The sequence below is a fragment of the Fundulus heteroclitus genome, chromosome 12 (assembly GCF_011125445.2).
Source record: "Fundulus heteroclitus isolate FHET01 chromosome 12, MU-UCD_Fhet_4.1, whole genome shotgun sequence".
Lineage (NCBI taxonomy): Eukaryota > Metazoa > Chordata > Actinopteri > Cyprinodontiformes > Fundulidae > Fundulus > Fundulus heteroclitus.
The window spans coordinates 42639737-42662918 of record NC_046372.1 but is presented as its reverse complement, the minus strand read 5'-3'; the positions used below and the strand labels follow the sequence as shown (position 1 = coordinate 42662918).

The 23182-nt window shown below is 39.2% G+C and overlaps 1 protein-coding gene across 3 annotated transcripts; it reads right to left on the bottom strand.

The window, feature by feature from the left end:
* Positions 1–1973: 1973 nt before the first annotated feature.
* susd1 (sushi domain containing 1) lies at positions 1974–21165 on the bottom strand. 3 transcript variants are annotated; one of them, XM_012881219.3, is made up of 19 exons: positions 20808–21165; positions 20541–20684; positions 18602–18757; positions 18344–18496; positions 17190–17369; positions 15239–15418; positions 14037–14216; positions 13755–13934; positions 11637–11816; positions 8681–8860; positions 8148–8327; positions 7606–7770; positions 6511–6605; positions 6235–6421; positions 5997–6090; positions 4767–5022; positions 4641–4680; positions 4422–4515; positions 1974–2119 (listed from the first exon to the last, which is right to left on the bottom strand). In XM_012881219.3, the coding sequence occupies exons 1-19, from the start codon at positions 20866–20868 to the stop codon at positions 2101–2103; spliced, it is 2724 nt and encodes a 907-aa protein (XP_012736673.2). In that variant the 5' UTR covers positions 20869–21165; the 3' UTR covers positions 1974–2100. The 3 variants fall into 3 exon arrangements, with proteins under 3 accessions (XP_012736673.2, XP_036000525.1, XP_036000526.1); XM_036144632.1 differs by lacking the exon at positions 11637–11816; XM_036144633.1 differs by lacking the exons at positions 8148–8327; positions 8681–8860; positions 11637–11816; ... (1 more) ...; positions 14037–14216; positions 15239–15418 and having other exon boundaries at positions 20808–21164.
* Positions 21166–23182: the final 2017 nt, after the last annotated feature.

Below are 23182 nucleotides of genomic sequence, written 5' to 3'. Positions count from 1 at the left end.
CAGCCCGTTTGACCGTTCAGTCGTTAAACTTTTCTCTTTCTTTCTTTCTTTCTTTCTTTCTTTCTTTCTTTCTTTCTTTCTTTCTTTCTTTCTTTCTTTCTTTCTTTCTTTCTTTCTTTCTTTCTTTCTTTCTTTCTTTCTTTCTTTCTTTCTTTCTTTCTTTCTTTCTTTCTTTCTTTCACTTAAAGTTAATTGAATTGCATAAAATTGGTGGTAACATTACAAGGTAACAAGTAATTTCATTAAGTTGATACAATAATTGACACATAAGCTAAAACTGCACACAATTAAAATTAAATGGGGCTCATACAGGACAAAAATACAGTTTATTACATGAGTGAATAAAATAGAAATAAATGAGAATATGAGTAAGATACATGAAATCAGGATACAACTATCAAGAAAGAAAAATAAAATAGAATAAATTATAGTCAGATATAATACGCTCTTTACAAAGCATTAAAAGCCAATGAGAACAGGTGGCTTTTAAGAAGAGCTTATGAAAACACATAATAAGAGACGATCTGAGATGGAGAGGCAAAGTGTTCCAGTTAGGAGCTGCTGACGCACAACCCCACTGAGCTCACAACCAGCTGGTCAGCTGATTCAGAAAAGCAGTGGGGCTAGGCCTTTCAAACATTTAAAAGGATTTTAAAATGAGTCCTAAAATGTGCAGACCACCAGTGAATGGAAGATAAAGCAGTTGTTCTGTTTGCCTGTTTCACAATGCAAGCGTTGGAATCCAAAGTCAAATTCCAAATTCATCAAGTATTCATAGTTGATCTGTTTTTGGTTGCGCCAGCTATTTACAATGTAGCTTGCAGTGCCTTGTGAAAGTATTCAAACCTCTTAAACATTTTTACACGATGCAACCACAAACCTGAATGTGTTTTACTGGGCAGTTTATGGGCTAGACTAACACAAAGCACTGCATACTAGTAAAGAGGAAAGAATTTTTCAAATAATTTATGAATAAAAATCTAACAAGTGTGACATGCATTTGTGTTCAGACCAGTTACTCTGATACCCCTAAATAAAATCAAGGACAACCAATAGATCTTAGTAGTTATTATTAATTAATAATAACTGTTTGCTAATAATTATTAATAATTAGCAAACAGAGTTGAATTCGTATAATTCAATTTCAATAAAATGGCTTAAAGGGTTTGTCATAAAAATTGAAGGTTAGCAGTGAGGTGCAAAACATTTTCTCATGACGGCTTAAATTGTCAAGTCAAAAGTACTCAAGGGCCATAAAGGATAATAAAAAAGCTAAACCAACAAGTTATATTGTGAATTTCTGCTCCTCAAAATATGAGTATGCAATATTTCAATTACTCAAATTTTCTTTTGGCAGGGAATATGTAAAGGATTGTAGATCTAAAACCTACAAAAGGTCACTCACTCTCTGCCTGATTGTCAACCTATGTGGAAGAGTCAAGCCCTCTGAGGTTTGCTTTTAGGATTTTTGCTCTCCTTGAGAACTATTTACCCACATCTTCTTTTTATGCCCTTGGGTTTTTTCCCATTGGAAAACTCAACCCTGGCTGTTCCCTTTCTACCATCCATAGTTTGAAACATTTTTCTACATATATTTCAGACAATTTATCATGTTCTTTCCACTTTCCAATTATGCATTACTCTGTGTTGGTCCATCATATAAAATTCAAACTAAATACATAGAGGTTTGTGGTTGTTACATGGCAAAGAATGGCAAGGTTTTACTGGTGTAAATACTTTTTCAAGGCGCTGCACAAGGGTCCTTGTTTCTGTTGACTTTCAGTTTGACGCATAACACAAGGTGTCAAAATTTTTGATACTTTTTGAATTAAGGGAAAACATAAAAGTGGGAAAACAATGGTTTATTATTATAAATCATTTTTAGAAATTTGAGTCCACAAACTAACAGTGCCAACACAGCAGCCAGGAAATGATCACACTCCATTATCAATAAAAAGTCTTAATCCGATGGATAGTGGAAAACAAAAGTTTATTAATTTTGAGTGTTGTAAACGATAATCTGTAAAGTATTTACAGAATGTACAGTTTGAAAACAAATGTATTTGTCACTATGACTGATGATGCAGGAGCTGAGGATGGTCAGATCCTGTTTACGCACCTGAAAGAGAACAAAGAAAACAATTAATTTCCAAGTTTAGGTGTACAGCTCATCCAGTAGATGTTCTGTTTAAGCAGTTGTATTCTCACTATAAGTTTATTATTAACCAAAAAACACAAGTTGAAGGTTTCAGGAGGAATTTAAAGGGTCCCAATGCAGCTAATGCCCTTCTGTCCAAAACACAAATGTATTTTAATAGCCCTAAAGATTTAGTTTACCTTACTTAAAGATGGATCTATAAAACAAAGAAGAGCCTTATGTTTAATTAGGGTCAGATCATGCAGCAACACTCTTTTCACAGAATAAAGGAAACACCAATTAGACGTTTAGCCTCAAACAAACCCAGACAGTGGAGGAGTGACAGAGGAGTGTTTACCCACATATAAATATGCTCAGTTTCTGCTTTTTTGTCATACTTAAATGCTTTACATGATCAAACAAAATCTAATATCCGACTTGCTAGATGTGACTAGAGGTCTCACCATATTACAGCATATTTCCTCCCAGAATCTTGGGATATAAATTATCAATATGTTTTCATGGCAAATAACAATTAGGCCTACTTTTTCTCCCTCCTCAGTGGTTTTGGCCTTGGAACTCTCACATGAGGGCCAGTTTTCCCGGTCCATTTCTTATTTTCTTAATCGGGAACAATAACTTTAACTGAGGCCAGTAGACCTGCATTGATTTGGGTTCCTTTGTGACCTCTCAGATGAGTGATCAAAGCGCTGTTGGAGTAATTTTGGTCTACTGGCTAATGCTGGATAGTTCTTCACTGTTCTATGTTTTCCTCATTAGTAACTAATGGCTCTGATGGTGGTTTGTTGGAGTCACAAAGCCTTTGAAATAGTTTTCCAAATTTATAAAATGATAGACTTTTTTCCTATTTATTTTTTTATTTCGTTATATTAGGACATAACGTGTTAGTTTTTGAGATCTTTTCAGCCTTCATGTTGTCCGATAGGTTCTATTTATACAGTTTCCAGGTTCTTGAGGTCTGGAAGTAATCAGGCCTGCCTGTGTGTGGCTTGTGAAACCTCATTAAAAAATGTGGTTATACAAAGTTAATTCATGATTTAACATAGGAAGCAGTTATATTTTAACACAGGGCCAGATTGGTTTGGAATCACTTTCTTCCATTAGGAAACCGTCATTTCTTCAGGTTATCTTTGTCGGATGTTAATTATCTGAAACCTTTAGCTTTAGCAACAGGAAAAGACCTTTCACTGCGATGCAGATGTGGAGATAAATCTGTGGGCTAAAAGTATCTTTGATTAAAGCATTCATGAATATTTCAGCATAGTATGCACATTAGCATGTTCTTAGCTAAAAAACAATTTCTGGCTCAATCTGAATAGAGTAAGGATTGTTTAGCCAAAGCAGAAGTGTGTCAGCGGTCGCCATGATAAGTGCTGTCTGAATAGTGCAGTCAGTAAGGAAGGAGGGAGGAAAAGTAGCCTATATGCTCCTTCACGCGGCTAATTATGCCTAAGAACCCAGCAACGTCCCTTACCACTGCTAAGAAGCCTTAAGGTATCCCACAATCCCTTGCATGACATGACGTATCAGCACAGCCCCCAAAGCAAATCAATGAAAATGTCCAGGGAGAAGAGAGCACACACTCTTTAGCTAACTTTCGGAAAGGCTGTAGGACTAGATTTGACTGGCATCATCCATGCGTGTTTTTGGATGTCATGATGTCAGACGTAAAGGCCGTCTGAATTCGGCACAGCAGTCCGAAGCTCCTTTCCTCCTCACAATAGTGTTCTTACTGTTGACCCCGTGAAAGGTCAACAAACAGGAGCTAGAAGCTATTATTAAGGTTATTCGGATGGAGCCCCAGTCTCCGGTGGGTTTTTCATGTCCTTCAAGTGTTTGATGCGTCTCTGCTACAGCGTTCTCATTTATAAGCTGCAAAGGAACCTCCTATTGATCCATTCATAGAACTCAGGCGTTCCTTCTGTGAAGTGTGACTGAGCCACAGTGCTTCGATGACGGCTGGCCTTTCTTACTCCCCTCACTAAGATATGGAACATTTTTGAATGCTGTACAAAGTATCACACCTAATACTAATTTTTCACACCTAATTCCAGCCAAACATGATCCAGCTGTACATTTCACTGTATTTTTTACCTGTTCTGGCAACAAGACTGAACATAGAATGGTGGCCAAAAAGAAGAATTGTGATAAAAAGTTGCACCTTCTAAGTATTTATTTACGGCTGCAGTTAATCCTACTCTTTTTATCACACATTAATTTAGTGACAGAAAATGTTGATAAAGACGTAGCATGTTGTTCATACCAAGCCAAGCTGTATCCCCCTAATAAAACCAGGGCAACCACTCCTACGCATGCGGCAGCAGACAGCGATGACACCCTCAGAACATAAGATGTGCCTGGAAAGAATAAATGCTTTTCAATGAGCAAGTCAGGTCAGCCCGTCTTTGGGCTTTTGAGCATTCTGCATTTTTAAAGTCCACTTTGTGGTGCAGAATCAGAATGTGACACTGAAGTGAGGTACCTGCTACTTTAGCCCAAAGGACACAGCAACTTCTCGACATCTGGGAGAGAAAACAGTCGGGTTAGGTCTGCTGAACATTCCTGAGCATAATCTTACTTTTATTATTTTGTAACAGTTTCTACTGACCTTTTTCCACTGGCTGACAACTCGTAGGACAATAAAGTAGGTGTTACCGCTCTCCAGGGGTGCATTGTAGAAGCCCCCGTAGAGGGATCCATCCCCCACAGTAAAGTTCACTTCTGTCGCAAGATTCTGGACAACAAGCTGGGCGGTCATGTACTCAGTTAGTGATTGCGTTTTTGCTGAAGGGTCTAAGCTCGCAGGAGAGGAGCAGTCAAACATCAGAATCTCCTCGACAGGAAGCACAAAGATTTGGTAGAAACTGCCAAAAAAAAAAAAAAAAAAAATGCTAATTGTTAACTTCATTGTTTGCGCTTGTCCTGTCAGTTTGCTAGTTATTACTTTTCATCACACATCCAGATGTTCTCTACATTATTCAAGCAAAGTACTATACACACATATACACATAAAAGGTAAAGTCGTATAAGTTGGTACAGGCTCAAATACTTGAGTGTGTCAGGTGTTTAATGAAAATAGTCACATGCCTTGAACTTTTTCACATTGTCATAGTATAACCACAGTGTGTATTTTACTGGGATCTTATCATAAAGCTAAAATATCGTGGTGGCAGTGGATGCTTGTCTTCAACAGGGGCAGGAAAGCTGGTTGGTGCTAAATGCAGGCCAGTCTTTCAGCAGAACCTGTTAGCGGCTGCTAGACACTTGAGACTAAGGCACGCCGTCATTGTCCTGCAGGACAACAGCTCTAAACATACAACCAGGGCTAGAATGTAATGGTTTAGGTAGAAGTCCAAGTCTGGATCTATGGAGAATCTGTGGCAAGACTTCAAAGAAACTCTGCATTCAACCTAACAGAGCCTGAGCTGTTTTGTGGAGAATAGTGGGCAACAAAGTCCACCTCCAGATGTGCAAAGCTGGTAGAGACATGACCTAAAAGATTAGCAGCTGTAATTGCAGTATAGGTGGTTCTACTTTGTGGGAGTGAATTCAGTACTCCACTTTTCAGATTCTTTTTCAAAAACACTGAAAACTGCAAATCCTTTTCCTTCCACTTCACAAAGCTACATTAAACCTGTCACGTAAAATCCCAACTGCATTTCTTTGATAGTTCTGATTGTAAAGTGATAAAATGTGAAAAGGTTAAAGGGGTATAAACACTTTTGCAGAACAGTATATTTGCACATCCGGCTTAAAAAGGTCACACAGTCTATCATGTAAAAGCCACTATTTCCCTTGTGAATGCCAGCCGGTGGGGATTTGGTATTAAGGATGTAACCTTATAGGATCCAGCGTGTTGGGAGATCTTTGCAACCTCAAAGTTGGTACTGGAGTCTCAAATTCTGCGTAGTAGACAGCTGGTGCTGGAGGTACTTTTCAGGATAAAGACATAAAACACTGTTATTCACCAACGGCTCATGTTCACTGGTCAATATGAAAAAGATTACAGAAATTAAACTGCAACCGCATGAATCTGAAGCATTCATTAAGACTTTAAACTGGAGGTGGTGTGGTACCTGTTAAGCTGGTGCTGGCTGTGATGGTGGCTGTAAATCTGGCTGTTACCGCAGTGATAGAAATGCTATAGTTTGTTAATGGAAGCAGGTTGAGGCAAATTCTCAGCCAGTCATCCTTGGACCTCAAAAAACGCCATCCTTTGTCTAGAAATGATCTCTGGTAGTCCCTGGATCCCAAATAAATTACCTGAAGAAATGTGATCAACATGTTCTATCAGAATTAAAGAAGTTCCCCACTTATGTGGTGAAGAAAATATAAAAAAATATTTATCATACCTTATAAACTTCTGTATCTTCCTCATACTTCTCTGCTTTCCACTTCAGACAGTTTCCATTATGTAGTATAAGACGATCAATTGGGGGCTTGATTTCTGTTTCACATGAGAAGATACTAATAATTGCAGTCCAAAGTTTGCATCTACTCCTAACGAGCTTGAACGGTATATCATTTTGAGATTTTAATACTTAAATTTGCTGCTACAGCATATGTAAAGTGGGTAAAATAAGTATTATACAGGCCAATGTTTTCTTAGTGTACATATTTTTGACGGGGCCATTGACATTAAATTTACATCAAATGTTGGCAACAACCAAAGTAATTCACGTGAGCAAAGTAATCAAACTAAATTAGTCTACTAATAAATTCATGGGCAAAAAGCTTTTGGAAACTTTTTTGGAGTCCACCCCAGAGTCTGTTGACTTAGGTGTCTTTGTATGTGCGGCTTTCTTAGGTTGATACCAACATCTGGAGTGAATTTTATGTCAGTTGTCACTTAAGAAATATTGAAACAAAGAAAATAATGTTGATATGTCCAATACTTTACATGTTTTATATATTGTGGCTGATGACGGAAACACCGTATGCCCATTTTCCATCAGTAACAACTTGGTTCGGTATATGACGCTTTTTAGAACTTTGTATTGGTAGTGGTTATGTGAAATTGTTACTATTTTTGGAATGTGGTTCCAAGCGCACCAAATCAGATTGACAACACTACATCATAAAGGTTGTTGGTCTCTGACTGACTAAGGGGTGGAGTCACGGTTCGCGTAACAAGAGCAACTCCAGAACTAGAATCAAACCCGGCATATTTAAAAAATACAGTGACAGAAGCTACCAGCTGAACGAAGATGGAAATCAGTACTGTGGTCCAATGCAGGAGGCCACAACAATAATTTCAAACAGCGCGTCACATTGCCTTTCTGTCTCACAGCGCCCCCTCACTGTGCCGACCATGGCCACATTGGCGCCATATTCAGGTAAAAAGCACTCATTTCAAATTGAATTAAGCAGACCTGTAGTTAATCGTATCGACATGTTTCTATGGAAAAGGGGCAAGTAGTGTCCAGGTAGGCTTCTTTTAGACTCACCAATGCATGTCAGAGTAGCTTTCAGCCAGAGTCCAGAGCTGCCACACACAGACACGTTGCTGCCTCTCCAGCTGTGGTACCCTGCTGCACAGCGGTGGACCACAACACTCCTGTTGTGCCACACTACCTCTGAGTGGTCAAGGAAGGGAACTGGGCCGCATTTAGCTGGAGAAGACAAACAGAACTCAACCTTCAGAGATGGCATGATTCATCCCACATAGAAGATTCATCATTTGATTTCAACATGCACCCAAAGGAGGTCAGAATTACATCACTGACAACACACATCTGCCAAAAAAAAACACCAATGTGTCCTGCTGTGCTGGTCGCAGCAGATCGCTGGAAGCCATTGTGGATGGACAGAGAATCACATGCAGTTTCTTCAGTTGCCACAAACTCCACGTCTAAGACGCAAATTCCCAACAGAGCATGCAGGGTTATAGATTAGACACACACAGTGACATGCTTGAGACCGTGCAATGATATTAAACAGGCAACGACGGCTGAAAGACGGTCTTCATACATAAAGAGTGTTACCCTACCTTTGCATTTCACAGATACTTCCCCCCAGAGTCCTGACTGTGAACACGTTGACAAATTATTTCCTCTTTCTTGGTAAAATCCATCCAAACATTCACACTTGGCAACACTGCCCGGTGCGCTGCTGCCGTTCCAGAGCAGCTTAGTGTTGGGGAGACATTTTGGGGGACCGCAGTTAACTTCTGTATACAAATAAGAATTAGCATGGACCGGGTGCAATAAGAGCAGCAAGTCACAAATGCCAGCATACAATCAGTTAGGGAGAGGTGCCCCGTAAGAAAGACATTCTTACGTGTTAGAATATGTTACAGGGAAATGTGTTTGATGCACAGGTGCACCTCAATAGATTAGAACCATTAGAGCGAAAACCTTTTTGTGTAATTCAGTTCAAAAAGTGAGACTTGTAACCATGAACACATTAACACTTAACATAAACACACTTAACATTAAACAGGCCAATTCTCTTTGGCTTAAAAGTATAGCTAGGAGTCCAACATTACACCAAACTGTAGCCTTGGGTCATAAAACGTTGCACCTTCACACGACAGATCAACATCCTGCCACAATCCATTCTCTCCACATGCTGAGTAGTTTCTCAGGCCTCTGGCGTAATATCCTTCTTCACATTGGTAATAGACCACATTACCCGGGCGTGGCTGGCCATCCCACTGCATTTTAGCGTGCTTTATTAAAGGAGGCTCTGAGCAACTGATTTCTACAACGAGAAAACAGAAGGTGAGAGGAGAGCACTGGAAGCTGGATGTCTGGTGTTGAAAGTGCAAACATTAATGACGTTCTGAAACAATCTAAACCTCCTTAAGCAAATCGTCTGGGATCATTTCTGGGGTACTTTACTTCTGTATAAATGAGCAGAGACGTTGTTGGGATGCTGAAACACTGAGGGCATAGCAGAAATACAGCATTTACAGTGTTTATACAATAGCTTGATTTTTAGGTAATTTAATTTTTAAACATTGTGAGATGTTTTTTTTTTTACCATGTATCTGCCCAGGCCACATTTGGAGAATAAACAAGAAATTATAAGTTGCTGAATCAGTTGCTGACATTTCCTAATTTCTTTACAAAGCAAATATATTTTAGAGTCAGAAGATCCCAAAAACCTTAAAAGGAGTAAATGAAAAAATCAATTAACCTTTCAGTTGCTTTTCAAAGCAAAAGAGTCATTTTAAAAAGACTTCGCTGACACTAAAACAGCGTTTAAAGCAACCTCCCCTATACCTGGAAGTAGGTCTAATGGTGCGTTCCTTTGCCTCGGAGGTCTGAACTCACGAGTCTCAGATAACATCATGTCCGTCTTTTTGCATTCCAGTTTCCCTCTTATCAGAGATGGGTAGTAACTAGTTACATTTACTCAGTTACATTTACTTGAGTAACTTTCTAGGCAAAATGTACTTTTAGGAATAGTTTTACTGTACGGCACTTTATCCTTTACCTTGAGTAATATCATTACTCCAGTTTAACCAGAAATGCACCAGAGTGACAACAACCTAGACTTTCTGTTAAAGTGAGACTTTTTATTTGTACAGTCTTTGTTGTTTTAATGTTATTTTCTACCTGCTGAGATCATCGAGCTGTTTGGAGGTCAAATAAACATACAGTAAACAGTAGATATTGTCATTGGAAGCACTTTGCACTGTTTTAACATGCTGTATATACATTAGCTTACATTAGTACGTGTTGTTTTCAAGTTTAATGTTAAAAAACAATGATTTAGAAAAGTGTTTCTTTTGTCTATAGTGTCTTTAGTGTATATTTTGTCTTTAAAATTCAAGAATTTGCACATAACCTTATATTTTTCTGTGAAATATTAAATCATCAATTGATATTAGTTACTCAGTACTTGAGTAGCCTTCTTACTGAAGACTTTTTTACTCTTACTTGAGTAATTTCATGGCTGACAACGTTTAACTTTTACTAGAGTAAAAATATGTTTAAGAAGTGTTACTCTTACTTGAGTACAATCTTTGTCTACTCTACCCACCTCTGCCTCTATCAGACAGCAGGAAAAACATGGACACTGGCACTATTGTTAAAACAATAACAATGACAATAGCGCTGTTTTAGGCGGTATTTTGCACAAATAAACAGAGCTGAAACCTCCCATCTGACGAACACTGAAAGCTAGCACCTGTACGTCTGACTAAATGTTACATAAGTAACAAAGAGCTGCTACAGTCAAAGTATGAGATTTTACTCAATGCTGCTGTGAGTAGCAGCCATTTAAATGCCAAAGTCGGGTATCATCCTGTAATACTGATTTTAAGGGCTGTTCCAGTTACATTTTTCAACCCGGAGGTCGACCATTCTGACCACCAAGGACAAACACAATGCATTATTATTTCCCCACCAGTTCAAAACAGTCTCTCCACTGGTATTTTTCCCCCCTCCAAAACCATGTAATTATTGAAAACTATGATTTCAGTGTAGGAATGTTTCAAAGCTTGGACACAATGAGTTCATGTTCCGTCATGGGACAATTGCTTGAGAGGTGAGTTAGCAGCCAGGTCATTTAGGTGACAGTGGGTGTAGTTTGTGGGCATGATGATTATCAGCCAAGAACGTCTTCTTTTCCACATTAAACAAGGACTGATTATGTGGATAATTGTGACATGCAAAACAACATCATACTTCTATTTCTTAATTGTTATTTCTTTCATTTTTTTCTTCTTAGTTAGCCAGTTTATTTTATTTCTATAATTACTGTAATTACTATAAAATTTATGGTATATAAATATATTTATTTATATGTATAAACATGTATAGTAAATATATACTGTATATATAATGTGTTTACTGATTGGTGGAGACTTCATCCCCTTTTTAAGGTAACACAAAGCTGGAGAGCAGACCACATAAGACAGTTAACGTCAGGAAGACTAGGCCAGATCAGTATAGGTTTTATTATAATTTCAATGTAGAAAAGAAAGGGTCTTTTAAATATATATTTTTTTACTTCTTCAAAGTGTGCCTTAGATTGTATTTATCTGCACTTTGTCGCGTTACATTGGGACCACTGGTTTAGTAAAAGCAAAGAGCCTGATACAGTATATGACCAGGAAATGTCTGCTTTTTTATTATTTAAATATATAATATCAAAATGGTGTTTAAACAGATCAATGTGTAATCTTAATAGTTTTATGTTTTTCAGATGTCCCCATCAGGAGATCTGAAACAATTCAAAGCTCATCTGGAGCTCTAGCCCCAAATGTCCCAGTCTACCAACAACACCTTTGCACATCTAATTTAGCACAGAATAGGAGCTAACTGCTCAGCTGGATAAAACACTTACAGAAGAGTGAACAAACTATTGTCAGATTAGTTCACAGTGATTTATGTATAAATGTTTAAGTAAATAAATCAATCATACAAAAGTCTTTGCTAATCGTGCCAAATGTTGTGCTCTAAATTGTTGCAAAGAGTCCAAAATCCAAACTAAACTATCAGCTTTCTTGAATCATAAAATGTTGCACCTTCACACGACAGATCAACATCCTGCCACAATCCATTCTCTCCACATGCTGAGTAGTTTCTCAGGCCTCTGGCGTAATATCCTTCTTCACATTGGTAATACACCACATTACCCGGGCGTGGCTGGCCATCCCACTGCATTTTAGCGTGCTCTATTAAAGGAGGCTCTGAGCAACTGATTTCTACAACGAGAAAAAAGAAGGTGAGAGGAGAGCACTGGAAGCTGGATGTCTGGTGTTCAGAATGGGCAGTGCCCTGCAAAAGCATTCACCCCCCCCATACGACTCTTTCACTTTTGTTATTTTTGCTGTTTTCAGGGATTTTATGTGACAGACTATCACAAAGCATCATAGGTGGAAGGAAAATAATGCATGGTTTTTAAAATCACCAAAAATCTGAAAAGTGTAATGCATGTTTTTTTTCAGCTCCCTGTTTTTATATTTCCACCTTCACTGGAACGTGAGCTGCAAGTCCTTTGGAGCGTGTCTGTTTGCTTTGCCCATCCTAAATGTTCTGTAGTTCTTCTTAGCTAATTGGTCAGTCAGGCTGGATGGAGCGTGTCAGTGTATGTCAGATTTCAAGTCTTGTCAAAACATCCTAATTTGGCTTTAGTCTAGGTCATTTGAACATATATGAATGCTTTAAAATACTGTGAACCACTGAAGCTCTGGCTGTATTCGTAGGGTTTGCCACCTATAACTTTTCTTTCTTCACATAATTTAACCCTAACCTTCATCCACCTTCTCAGCAACTCTAACCAGCTTCTTTGCCCCTACTGAAGAAAAGCATCCCCACAGCATGATGCTGCCTCCACCCTGTTTCACGGTGTGGATGGTGAGTTCAGTGTGTTAGTTTTCTCCCACTTTTTGCACGTAGCCAACAAAGTTACATTTTAATCTCATCTGACCTAAACCACCTTATTTCACATGTCAGTGTCCTCAACATGATTCAACAATCCCAAGAGGATTTTTTTTTAGCTTCTTTTCCATAATTTCTTCCATAAAGGTCAGATTTGTGGTGTTCTCACCAAGTAGTTTCCCTGCTAACAGACCCTGCTGCCCCATGAGCTGTGGATCTCTGCAGCCCCTCTAAGTACAACAGACTTCTTGGCTGCTTGTCTGACTAATGCTCTCCTTGCGCAGTTAGGTGGACAGCCATGTCTTGCTAGGTTTGCGGTTGTGCTGTACTGCTTGCATTTTAATAATCTGGATTGAACATTGTTCTGTAAAATGAATATATTTCACCACAGATCTTATCATCATTTTCCTCCAGTACCAAATTATGGGCTAGTTTTAATTGGTCTGTCTCATAAAATCTCCACAAAATACAAACATACTTTTGCAAGCTACTTTAGACATGAATGGCACACTGACAATTAAAGAATCTGGGGAAAAAAACAAGCCTTTAAAGCAGGGGTGTCAAACATACGGCCCGCGGGCCGGATTCGGCCCGCCGAACAATTTAGTCCGGCCCTGTGGCTAAATGCATTATCATTATATATATATATATAAAAAAAGAGCTCATTAGATTTGACTTTCACAAGTGGACAAGATAAAAGGAAGAGAATGATAAAACAATTATTGAAAAAAACATGTACTTCGTTTAATTGAAAATATGCAGTTTCTATATTGTCCACGAGGGGCGCTGTGTTTTAATTAGCAGATTAAGCTTCAGGTGTGGAAAAATTCAAATCATTTCTTAATTTTTATCTGTTTGATGTATTTTGTCATGCAGGACAGTGTTTTTAAGTTCCAAAAAATGTGAATAAATGTTTTTCAACATTGTACAATCACTGTGATCAGTTCTTATGCATAATGCACAAGTAAATGTTTAACTGAGTAAAAGTATTGTTGAAATTGCACATACTTTTCTTAAAAACGCTGAGGTTATTCATAATATATTGTGTAAAAGTGAAATTAACTTAATATAAAAATCAACAAGTCCACATTTATTAGTTCTATTTAATCTTGCAATGAGTTTACTCGTGTGGCCCTCTTGAGATTAGATTAAGCTGTATGCGGCCCCTCAACCAAAATGAGTTTGACACCCCTGCTTTAAAGCCTTTTGTCGTGCACTACTAACTTGTTACACTTACATATAGATGAATATATAAGTATCACCTTGGCAGGACAGAGAGGGTACATCCCATCCTCCACTGGCAGTACAAAGCGATACATTTCCTTCGCCAACATTGACATACCCACTGTCACACCTATAAACAACCCTAGAGCCCACGGTTGAAGTTCTATCCCACGCCATCACTGCGTGAGGGATGGGTATGGGCTCTCCGCAGCCAATTTCTACACAGATGGACATTTTATTATTTAGCAGAGTTTGGGGGAAAGCATTCCACATGCAGAGCAAAAGAAAGAGCTACATGACATCTTTTTGAGAAGAATTACCTTTGCACAGAATGCCAGGCACTGTCCAGTAACCGTTTCCCGCACACACCGACACATTGCTACCTTCCTGATGATAAAATCCTGTTTTACAGTAATAAGTGGCCGTGCTTCCAGGGGTGACGCTGCTGTTCCACACCTGTGCAGTGTGGGGCACAACAGGTGGATCTCCGCACAGTATCTCTGAGACAGGGAGACGGTGCACATTTACAGCAACGTGGCAATACAAATGTCTCAGAAATGTAGCTCTGAACTAAACAGAAACAGGAAGGAAATCAGGTTTGGCTTGGTTACTTCATTTTTTTTTTTTATAACAAAGCTTCGTGGCGATAAATCTTGTAGCTGCAGTTGGAAAGCCCCTTAAATAGTGCCCCAATTGTTGGAAAAATGCATTTGTACGTTTTTAAACTGAGTAAGTGGGTTTTTGGTGGTCAGTCTTCAGGGGCTCAATCCAATTAACGACACCAAGCAAGCGGCGACAGTAGAATACGCTGTTTGACGTTGGTAGAGAGGATTTGAATATTTTATGTGGCTGTAAACCACGTACTCAGCTCTGCTGCCTAATCCCAAATGCATCTTTACAAAAATATACCATTGAGAAGAAAATAAACAGGCTCACTGATACCAGATTTATTTAATAAAGAAAAAAATGTTTCAACTAAGAAATAATGGCCACGGAGATTCTGTAACACACAGATGAATCTAAACCAAAGTGTTAGACCTGACTAAAGGGAGATATTATTGTTTCCATTTTGACTTGTCATTGCAAGAAAAGCACAGCTGTTACCAAACTGTGACAAGTATAAATCAGGTCGAGAAGTATTTGAAATTCCTTTTTTTCTTAGTGTAATATCTCCATTAAAAACATCCTGCAGCTTTTTCTCATTAGGGGCCCTGGATGTGATGCTGGAGACCTCAGCTATTTGCTCTAATAGTCCATCTTTCTACTAGATATTCTTGATTCTTGATTGGATTCTCAGACTGTTTGACCAATGATGTTAAATAAACGGCCTGACAAAGATCCAGTTCAACCAAAGGCCTGGATTGTGTAATTTCTTGCTAGGAAGCTTGAAGGTACTGAGCCATCCTTGGGTTTGGCTAGCTGGCCATGCCTTTATTGCAACAACATGCCAAAATGTCTGCTGTCAAAAACTCCATCAAAGATGCTTTAATGGGGAAATGAATTCATTCATCTTGTGTGTTACCTTGGCACGACAACGTTGGAGATGTCCACTGTCCATTTCTATCACAGATGGACACATCATGTCCTCCTTTACTATGAAAGCCCTCTTTACAGACATACAGCACTGTGCTGCCAGGAGACGGGCTGTGGTTCCACACCTGCTCTGTGAATTCAATCAAGGGAGGATTCCCACACAAGATCTCTACTGGGGAAACATTTACCAAAAACATATTAGCACCGAAATACACAAGACAGTGGATGGCTGCAAGTATGGTTGACCAGAGACGGCCTACAAAGGATTGTGAGGGCAGCTAAGAAAGCCAATGCTCCAGAAACCATGTCAGAGACTCTCCCACCCTCTCAATGAACCTTTGAAAGTGCTGATGTCTTGAGAATGCTACGGAGGCGGAGTAGTTGTTTTTGGGACCTGTGGGATTTTCTTAAACATGTCACACAAAGACAAAAGATGCAATGCAACAAAGACATGGACCATTTGCTGAGGTTATTCCTGCTAAGTAAGATGCTGTTTTCAGTATCTTTGAAATAATATTTTCTAGGCTAGGATGAATATTACTAAAATAGATCGTTTTTAATTAATTTGTTTTTAAGTTCTGTTTTTGTTTGCTTCAGGAGTATTGTTTATGTGGATCTTATCCTTCAACCTTTGAAATTAATCATCTTTATGTACTTTTTGCAATTTGTTTCGTTCATCATAAAGCAAATACTTCTCTGCATCATATTTATTCCTTGTTTTTATAATGTTCAGACCTGTTTCTGCTGTTTCTTCACCACAAATACAAATGCAAAAGCATTTAATCGGTTCTATTTCCATGTTTGTAGCTTATTTACCTGATATTATCTGGTTTGACTGTAGTTTGTACACTTGCTCTTTTGTTTACCAAAAAAATTGTGATACATTTAACTTCATAAAAAGTGAAGAAAAAAGATAAGTAAAATCTGAACAGAATGACATGAGCAACCCACAGAAAAACGCCACTTTTTCAAGGTGTTAAAGGACTCTTTAACTGTCAGATTTCATAGTATTGAATGTTGCAATCTAGCTCGAGGAATCTGTGCTCATTCTTGCTAAATTCAGAGCTGCAATGGTCCATTGCCCCCATCATATGATTGCAGTTTCTGTTGAACAGAAGAGTAAAGTTGAGACTAAAAGGCGATCTACAACCTACCTCTGCTGGGAAAAACCAAACCTGGTGAACCAAATCAGACGAGGGTAGAATTGGTCAGAACTGTCTGTTGAATATTCTGTAAATATCATTGCATTCCTGCCAAGTCATTTTGAATTTCCAGCTCCTAAGTTATATTTGGCATCTTCAAAAAGGGCTTAAAAGATTTTAGGAACTGTGCAAACTTAGCTTGGCATAAAAAGGAAGGAGAGTCCATCTTTACAGTGTGTTCTAATTGGCTTGTCTGACACAACAGGTCATGGTTGAGTCACAGAAAAAGTCATAAATTATCCCAGTGTACCTCATGCGCCTTTGTAATGACAACTGATCCAGGAAGGTCCCATCTGTATTTCCACTGATTGTAATAACAGACCATATTTACAGCATTCACAAACATAATTTATCACGTGATCATTCAGAAAAGGTCTCAACATCCCAAAGCTGCATCAGCTGATTTCATTGGCCACCGGGGTGCAACACAATGCTGCACATCTTCCTGTTGCCTTAAATTAAATTAGTTTCAGGAAATCAGGTTCACACTCAGCAGACTAAGGGTAACATTTCCATTCATCAACATTCTCACTGGGGATTGTAACACCTTTACCCTCCAATTAAAATATGACATGCTACTAAATGAGACCAACATACTGAAACTTAGGAAAAGCTGCTCTTTGCTGAAACCAAGCGCGTTGGTAAAGTGAGTAAATTTAACTGAAACTGCCATATGCTACTCAGAACAGAAAGGAAACATTTATTGGTGTACTTTATGAAATGTGGCATTGGTTTTACCTTCACAGACGAGGCTGGGCCCGCTCCACGCTCCGTCCGCTCCACACACAGAGCTGTTGCTTCCTCTCCGCCACACAAAGCCTTCATCGCAGCCGAACGTGGCCATGCCGCCGTATGTGGTTCCGGTGATGGACAGGAGAACGGTGTCCTCCGCTGGGACAGGCTGACCACAGTCAACCACTGAGCGGGGACAGGTGCAAGAACAACTTTACTTCCTGCTTTCAACTGTAATGTGTTCTGAATGACAGCGGCTAGACTGGATCCTGGCAGGACCACACGGGACCTTGCAAACGGATCCATACCCCTTGGACATTTATACATTTCATCACGACAAGCTTAAGTGAATATTAGTGGGATATTATGTGATTGACTAACCCCAAGCAGGACATAACTGCAAAGTGGATGGAACATGGGGAAATTTTCCCAGATTAAAATTTAAATGTATGTCATGCATTTGTATTCAGCACCCCTGAGTTATTACTTTGTTGAACCACATTTGACTTTGAACAGCTACACGTATTTTATTTTTTTTTTTTGGGGGGGGGGGGGGCGCACCTCTCTCTCAGCTTTGCACATCTAGACACTGACATGTTTGTCCTTTCTTCACTGCAGAACCACTGAAATCACTCCAATCCATGAACATCAGTCCCTCTCTCAGATTGAACAGTGTATGGTGTGTGTGATTTCTGGGATATTTAAACCTCTCCTGAACTTTCTCCCTGTCCTGCCTGCTGGGTTCCTTGACCTTCATGATGCTGTTTGTTCACTAATGCTTTCTAACACATCCAAGGCCTTCCCTGAACGGCTGCATTCATGCTGAGATCACTACACATTTATCCTACTAATAATTTGATATTTCTAAAGCTAATCTGTTGGTTTGGACATTTTAGGAACAGAAGAGTAAATGGGGCTTGAAGCTAATGCTGGCAAGATTTTTCTTAATTGCATAAAATGTGAATCTCCTTATTAACCTTCCACTTCACAGCTATGCACCGCTTCGTGTTGGTCTGTCACATTAAATCCATTTATGTCTGTAGTTGCAATGTGACTAAATATGAAAAGAATGAAGAGAATATGAATCCTTTCTGCCAGGTGCCGTATATCATAACATATGCGCTGACAGGTGTGCTAAACTCCGGAAAGTGTCTGCTTACCTTCGCAGGAAGCGCCGTCTCTCTGAGGATGAAAAGGCTCAGCTCCGTTGTGGACGCGGTACCCAACCTGGCAGCTGCAGTCAAAGCTGCCCTCAAGGTTTCTGCACCGACCTCCCTCCCCACATATCCCTGTGATCCTGCACTCATCAATATCTGCCGAGACAAAAAAATAAATAAATACAAATACAGATATTCATCCACTCTTCCAGACCTACAGTGATGTGGTATCTCATGTGAATGTGTCCAGCTCAAACTCGCCTTGGCAGTGGGTTCCGTCGTTTGGGATGAAGACAGCCATGTTGTTGGACGGGCTGTACCCAGACAGGCAGGTACAGTAGTAACTACCATACGTGTTGTGGCAGGTAGTGTGCTGCCCACAGATCTTAATGGTTCCTATCTGACACTCATTTTTATCTGCAAGAAAAACAGAAGCAACAGGGTCCAGCACAAGCCTGAAAGGCCCTTATCAAAAGATCTCTTTAAACCCTACCTTCATTATCTCTCTGTTAGTTTGTCCAGCCCCACCTCATATTTTGGCTATTTTGCGGCTAGTTTTTACTTGGGGTGTAAAAATACATTGATCCACATTGATATATCAATTAATTAACGATCCGATTACGTTGATGCAAAATTAAAACATCGGTCCATATCGTTAAGACATGCCTTTATTCTGAAATTCGGGCATGAGACTATAGTGAACATGTGAGCTATTACTGTTTTAAAATTTGAATGCAGTTTTTGATTTTAAATGCCTGTAAGAGCCTAGAAACAAAATAGTCAAATCATATTTGTTTTATTTTTTTGTGAGTTGATGGCCAGATCATATCATATTGGTCGCATTGATCGGAAAACGTAAAAGACTTTGTTATTGATATAACATCATATTGCGACAAAGTAGGTGATTTATTTTGACCCCTATTTTTATTTACCCTGTATTACCAAAACCACTAACTCTGTTATGCTAACTAATGATTGGCACATAGAACCCAGGATTTTAGACCGATACACAGTAGTGCATATTTGTAAAGTAGGTTAACTTATAAAATCATCGTTAAGTTCTGTGAGATCTTAAAAATGTTCAAGATCCCACAGAGCGCTGTTCAATGCTTCATTTGAAAACAGAACAACTCTAAACCTAATAAGCCACGACCGTCCACCTACATAGAGACACTGGCCAAGTAGAACGTTTAGAGAAGCAGCCAATAGGCCCAAGTTACTCTGGATGAGCTGCAGAGATTCACAGCTCAGGTGGTTCTGAACTGCACAAATCCCTGCAGCTGCTCCAGAGTTACTGTTGAATGAAGACAATAATAAAAAGCCTCTGGAGTTTACCAGAAACTACCAAAGTAGTGGAAAAGGGTACCGTAGTCTGATGAGACCAAATTTGAACTTTTTGGCCTATGTACAAAAAAAGCCATGTGTGGGAACTCGAACACCGTACTTCCGCCCTAAACACAGCATCCCTATGATGAAACACGGTGGTGGAAGGATAGCGCAATGGGCCTAATTTTCATAGGGACAGGGAAGCTTAAGGGGGTTGATGGGAAGATACCTTGAACTAAATACAATATTCTTTGTAACTGCAGCACCTTCTGTTGGTCTATCACATTCAATTTAAATAAATTGAAATTTATGGTTTTGCTATGACAAAATAAAAAAAATAAAAGGTGTAAGAATACTTTTACAAGCCACTGTATGTAATTTATAACAGCTGTTTTGCTCCAAATCATAAAAAAATGCATGTCCACAGTTAAGGGTCAACCTTTGTACAATTGTTGTTTTTTTTAATAATTTTTTTTTTACTTCATCCAAACATCAGATATTACAATGCATCAGGGAAATAAACAAACTTAAGAAATAGAAGATAAGTGCCCTACGTGTATGCAGGGAATTAAGCATATTTGAACTGATAGTTGGAGAAAGTTTTTTGTTTACCATTTAAATTCAGGAAATGTTGCTTTTCAATTTCTGATCCATTACATTTATACAGGGAGCAGTAAGGATTTATTCATCAGATGTTTGAAAAGCAAACCGCTCTACATCCCAAAACCTTTAGATCTAAAGCTGTTCCATGCATTTCTCATTGAACACACATTTCTTAACCGAAAAACAAGCAGATTAAGGTGAAAATACATTCATAATCGGATTTCACATGACTAATAAACATGCATGAAAAAAGAGCTTTTTTTTTTTTTACCTTGACAAAAATTGATCCCGTTTCCGACAAAGCCGTGATTGCAGTTGCAGACTTTACCAGAGCCGTCTAACTTGTCCTCACATGTGGCGTTGGTGTGGCAGGTTGCACACACGTCCCTCACAGCCTGGCTCCATGCTGGGACGGCTGAAAGGCAGAAGTAACATGCACCCCATTGATCTCCAGCAGAAAGTGATATTTAACAATTTCAAAGATCTACTTGGTGATCAGCACATCTGGGAGAGGGGGTGCGTAAATTTATTTACTCACCTGAAAAGGTGAGGAGCAGAAACGCATTAATCATCATCATTCTTCTGGATCTTTCATTCATGATCTGTGAGAGTCGCCCAGCGGCTGTCTTCACTCCATCTCCTCACCCCTTCCTCCTTCTTTATTTTTACACTTCCTCCTCTGGTGCAGTTGTGGCGCTGAGCGCATTCGATAACCGCTGCTGAGAATGGGTGAGCCGAGGTCACACTGAGGATGACTACTTTTCTCAATGGTCTTCATGCAGCAGCTGCTGCTGAGGCTTCATCATTCTCCCCTCTGGCACATTCAGTAACCGCTGCTGATGATAGCTGCGGGGCTCGCTCTGGTAAACTGCAGACGCATGCTGCGGCAGCTGATAGCGGCTATATTTGGCCCTGCAAACCTGCTGGATTTTGATTAAAACCAGTGATAAGGTCAACTTCCTGCTACTTTGTCCATGGGAAGTTTGGACTCTACACAACACACACACACACACACACACACAGATATATATATATATATATACTTTTTATATATATATATATATATATATATATATATATATATATATATACTTTTTATATATACATATATATATATATATATATATATATACTTTTTATATATACATATATATATATATATATATATATATATATATATATATATATATATATATATATAAAGTATATGTATATATATATACTTTTTTTCTACAGATTATTTAACTTCATGTAATTATACATCCTTTCTTAATAATAAATTTCGTTCTGCTTCATTGTTGTGTAACATGCCTGGTATAGAAATTTAATGTTGTTTTTTTTTTTTTTTACAAATCCTGTAAAATTTTTCCTATTTCCTTGAACAAACACTGGCATCTCTACGTTTGCATAAACCTAGAACATCTTCAGTGTTAATACACTTTTTACTATTGTTTGTTTTTGCTGTATAGTGACACCAACATGTGGTCTGGACCCATTTACTGTGTAGAAGGAGTGGGGGGGCTTCTTATGTTGGTGAGCTGTGGGAGGGGGAGATAAGAATGGTAAACTCCTATCTTAGCCCAGCAGGGTCCTAACTGGGGTTTTGCTGTCATTCAGAGCAGTAAAATAGTTCCCCCGCCCCCTCCCACTAAAGGGGGGTTTCTGCTAAACTTCTAAGTTTACACTTCAGGGTAAAAACATTTATCTTCTAAGCCTGTGTAAAAGGAGGAGATATAAACTAAAAGCTATTTGGAGACGTTTGTCAGCGTTTTTTCCTGAGTATTTTTACTCATTTGGAAATGATGACACAGCCACGAGCCTCACTGCAGGCTGACAAGGTGAAGATCCATCATGTTGTCTCAGCGTGCAGCAGCGTAGGTCTGCAGCAGTCTGACGTTGTGTTCGTTTCTAAATGACAACTGAACTGAACTTGTCTCTTATTGTTTTTAAGACAACCACCCCAAGGACTACATTCATCCGGCTTTATTCACAACAAACATGCATTCACGTATCAATGTGAAGACGGAAATCTGGTTTTAGATGCCTTCACCGAGGGCACATTAACTAGTGGCGACAGAGAAGACTGCAGCTGAGCTGCCCAAACAGACAGATGTGCTGAGATCTCTGGTAAAGATGCATAAAAAGCCTTAAAGCTAATAATCCAAATTGAGAAAAACACAATCTCTAATTTGAGTACATTTATTTAATGGGGAAAATCCTATGTTAAAATAGCCGTATGTTAAACTAAAATCACCAGAGGCTCAGTACTTGGTACCACTGCTGTTAATATGTTGTAGAGCTTCCTTCTGCCAACAGGACAAACACTTCTTTTTCTCCCATCACTTTTAAAAAGACTGGAGCATACACAGTCCTGGGTCTCCTCCTTCGCTCTCTTCTCTTCTCTTCTCTTCGGGCCCAAAGCGTCTCAGAACCTCCAACATGCCCTGCTGTGAGGACGCTGTCCTTTTCCACGTATCCGTCCCTCATTTCATTCCAAACCTACCTGCCTCTTTCATAAAAACATCTTCCACAGATTATTCTTATCATAAAGCCAACTCTGAGCGTCCTCTGACCATTCATTAGACACGGGTGGAGTCAGCGATGTCCCACACCAGCAGCACGGGACGACAGGAAGTATCGTGGGGCATCAACATCAGCCCTACCCATCAATTCTACACCAGACGTCCTGCTGGACAACGGCTTTCAGATCGCCGTTTGCAGTAATCTTGCTGGTTTAGCAAAATGCCTGAAATTGACATTTTGCATACGACTTTCTTACTCCTCGCTTTAGAAACGCTTCCTGGGTCTTGTTTACGCTTTTAAACTCTGCGGTCAGTCGGTCACACAAACCATAACACCTCACTTCCTCAACCACACAAGTCAGCTGACTTTGCATAAATAACCAGAATTTTA

What these genes read in the sequence shown, in the direction of transcription:
- susd1 (XM_012881219.3), bottom strand. Translation starts at nt 20,868, where the DNA reads ATGAATGAAAGATCCAGAAGAATGATGATGATTAATGCGTTTCTGCTC. An exon ending in TCTGCTCCTCACCTTTTCAG is followed by an intron (nt 20,685 to 20,807) that starts GTGAGTAAATAA and finishes TCTGCCTTTCAG; the next exon opens with CCGTCCCAGCATGGAGCCAG. An exon ending in ACCCTCTCTGTCCTGCCAAG is followed by an intron (nt 11,817 to 13,754) that starts GTGATACTTATA and finishes TTCTCGTTGTAG; the next exon opens with AAATCAGTTGCTCAGAGCCT.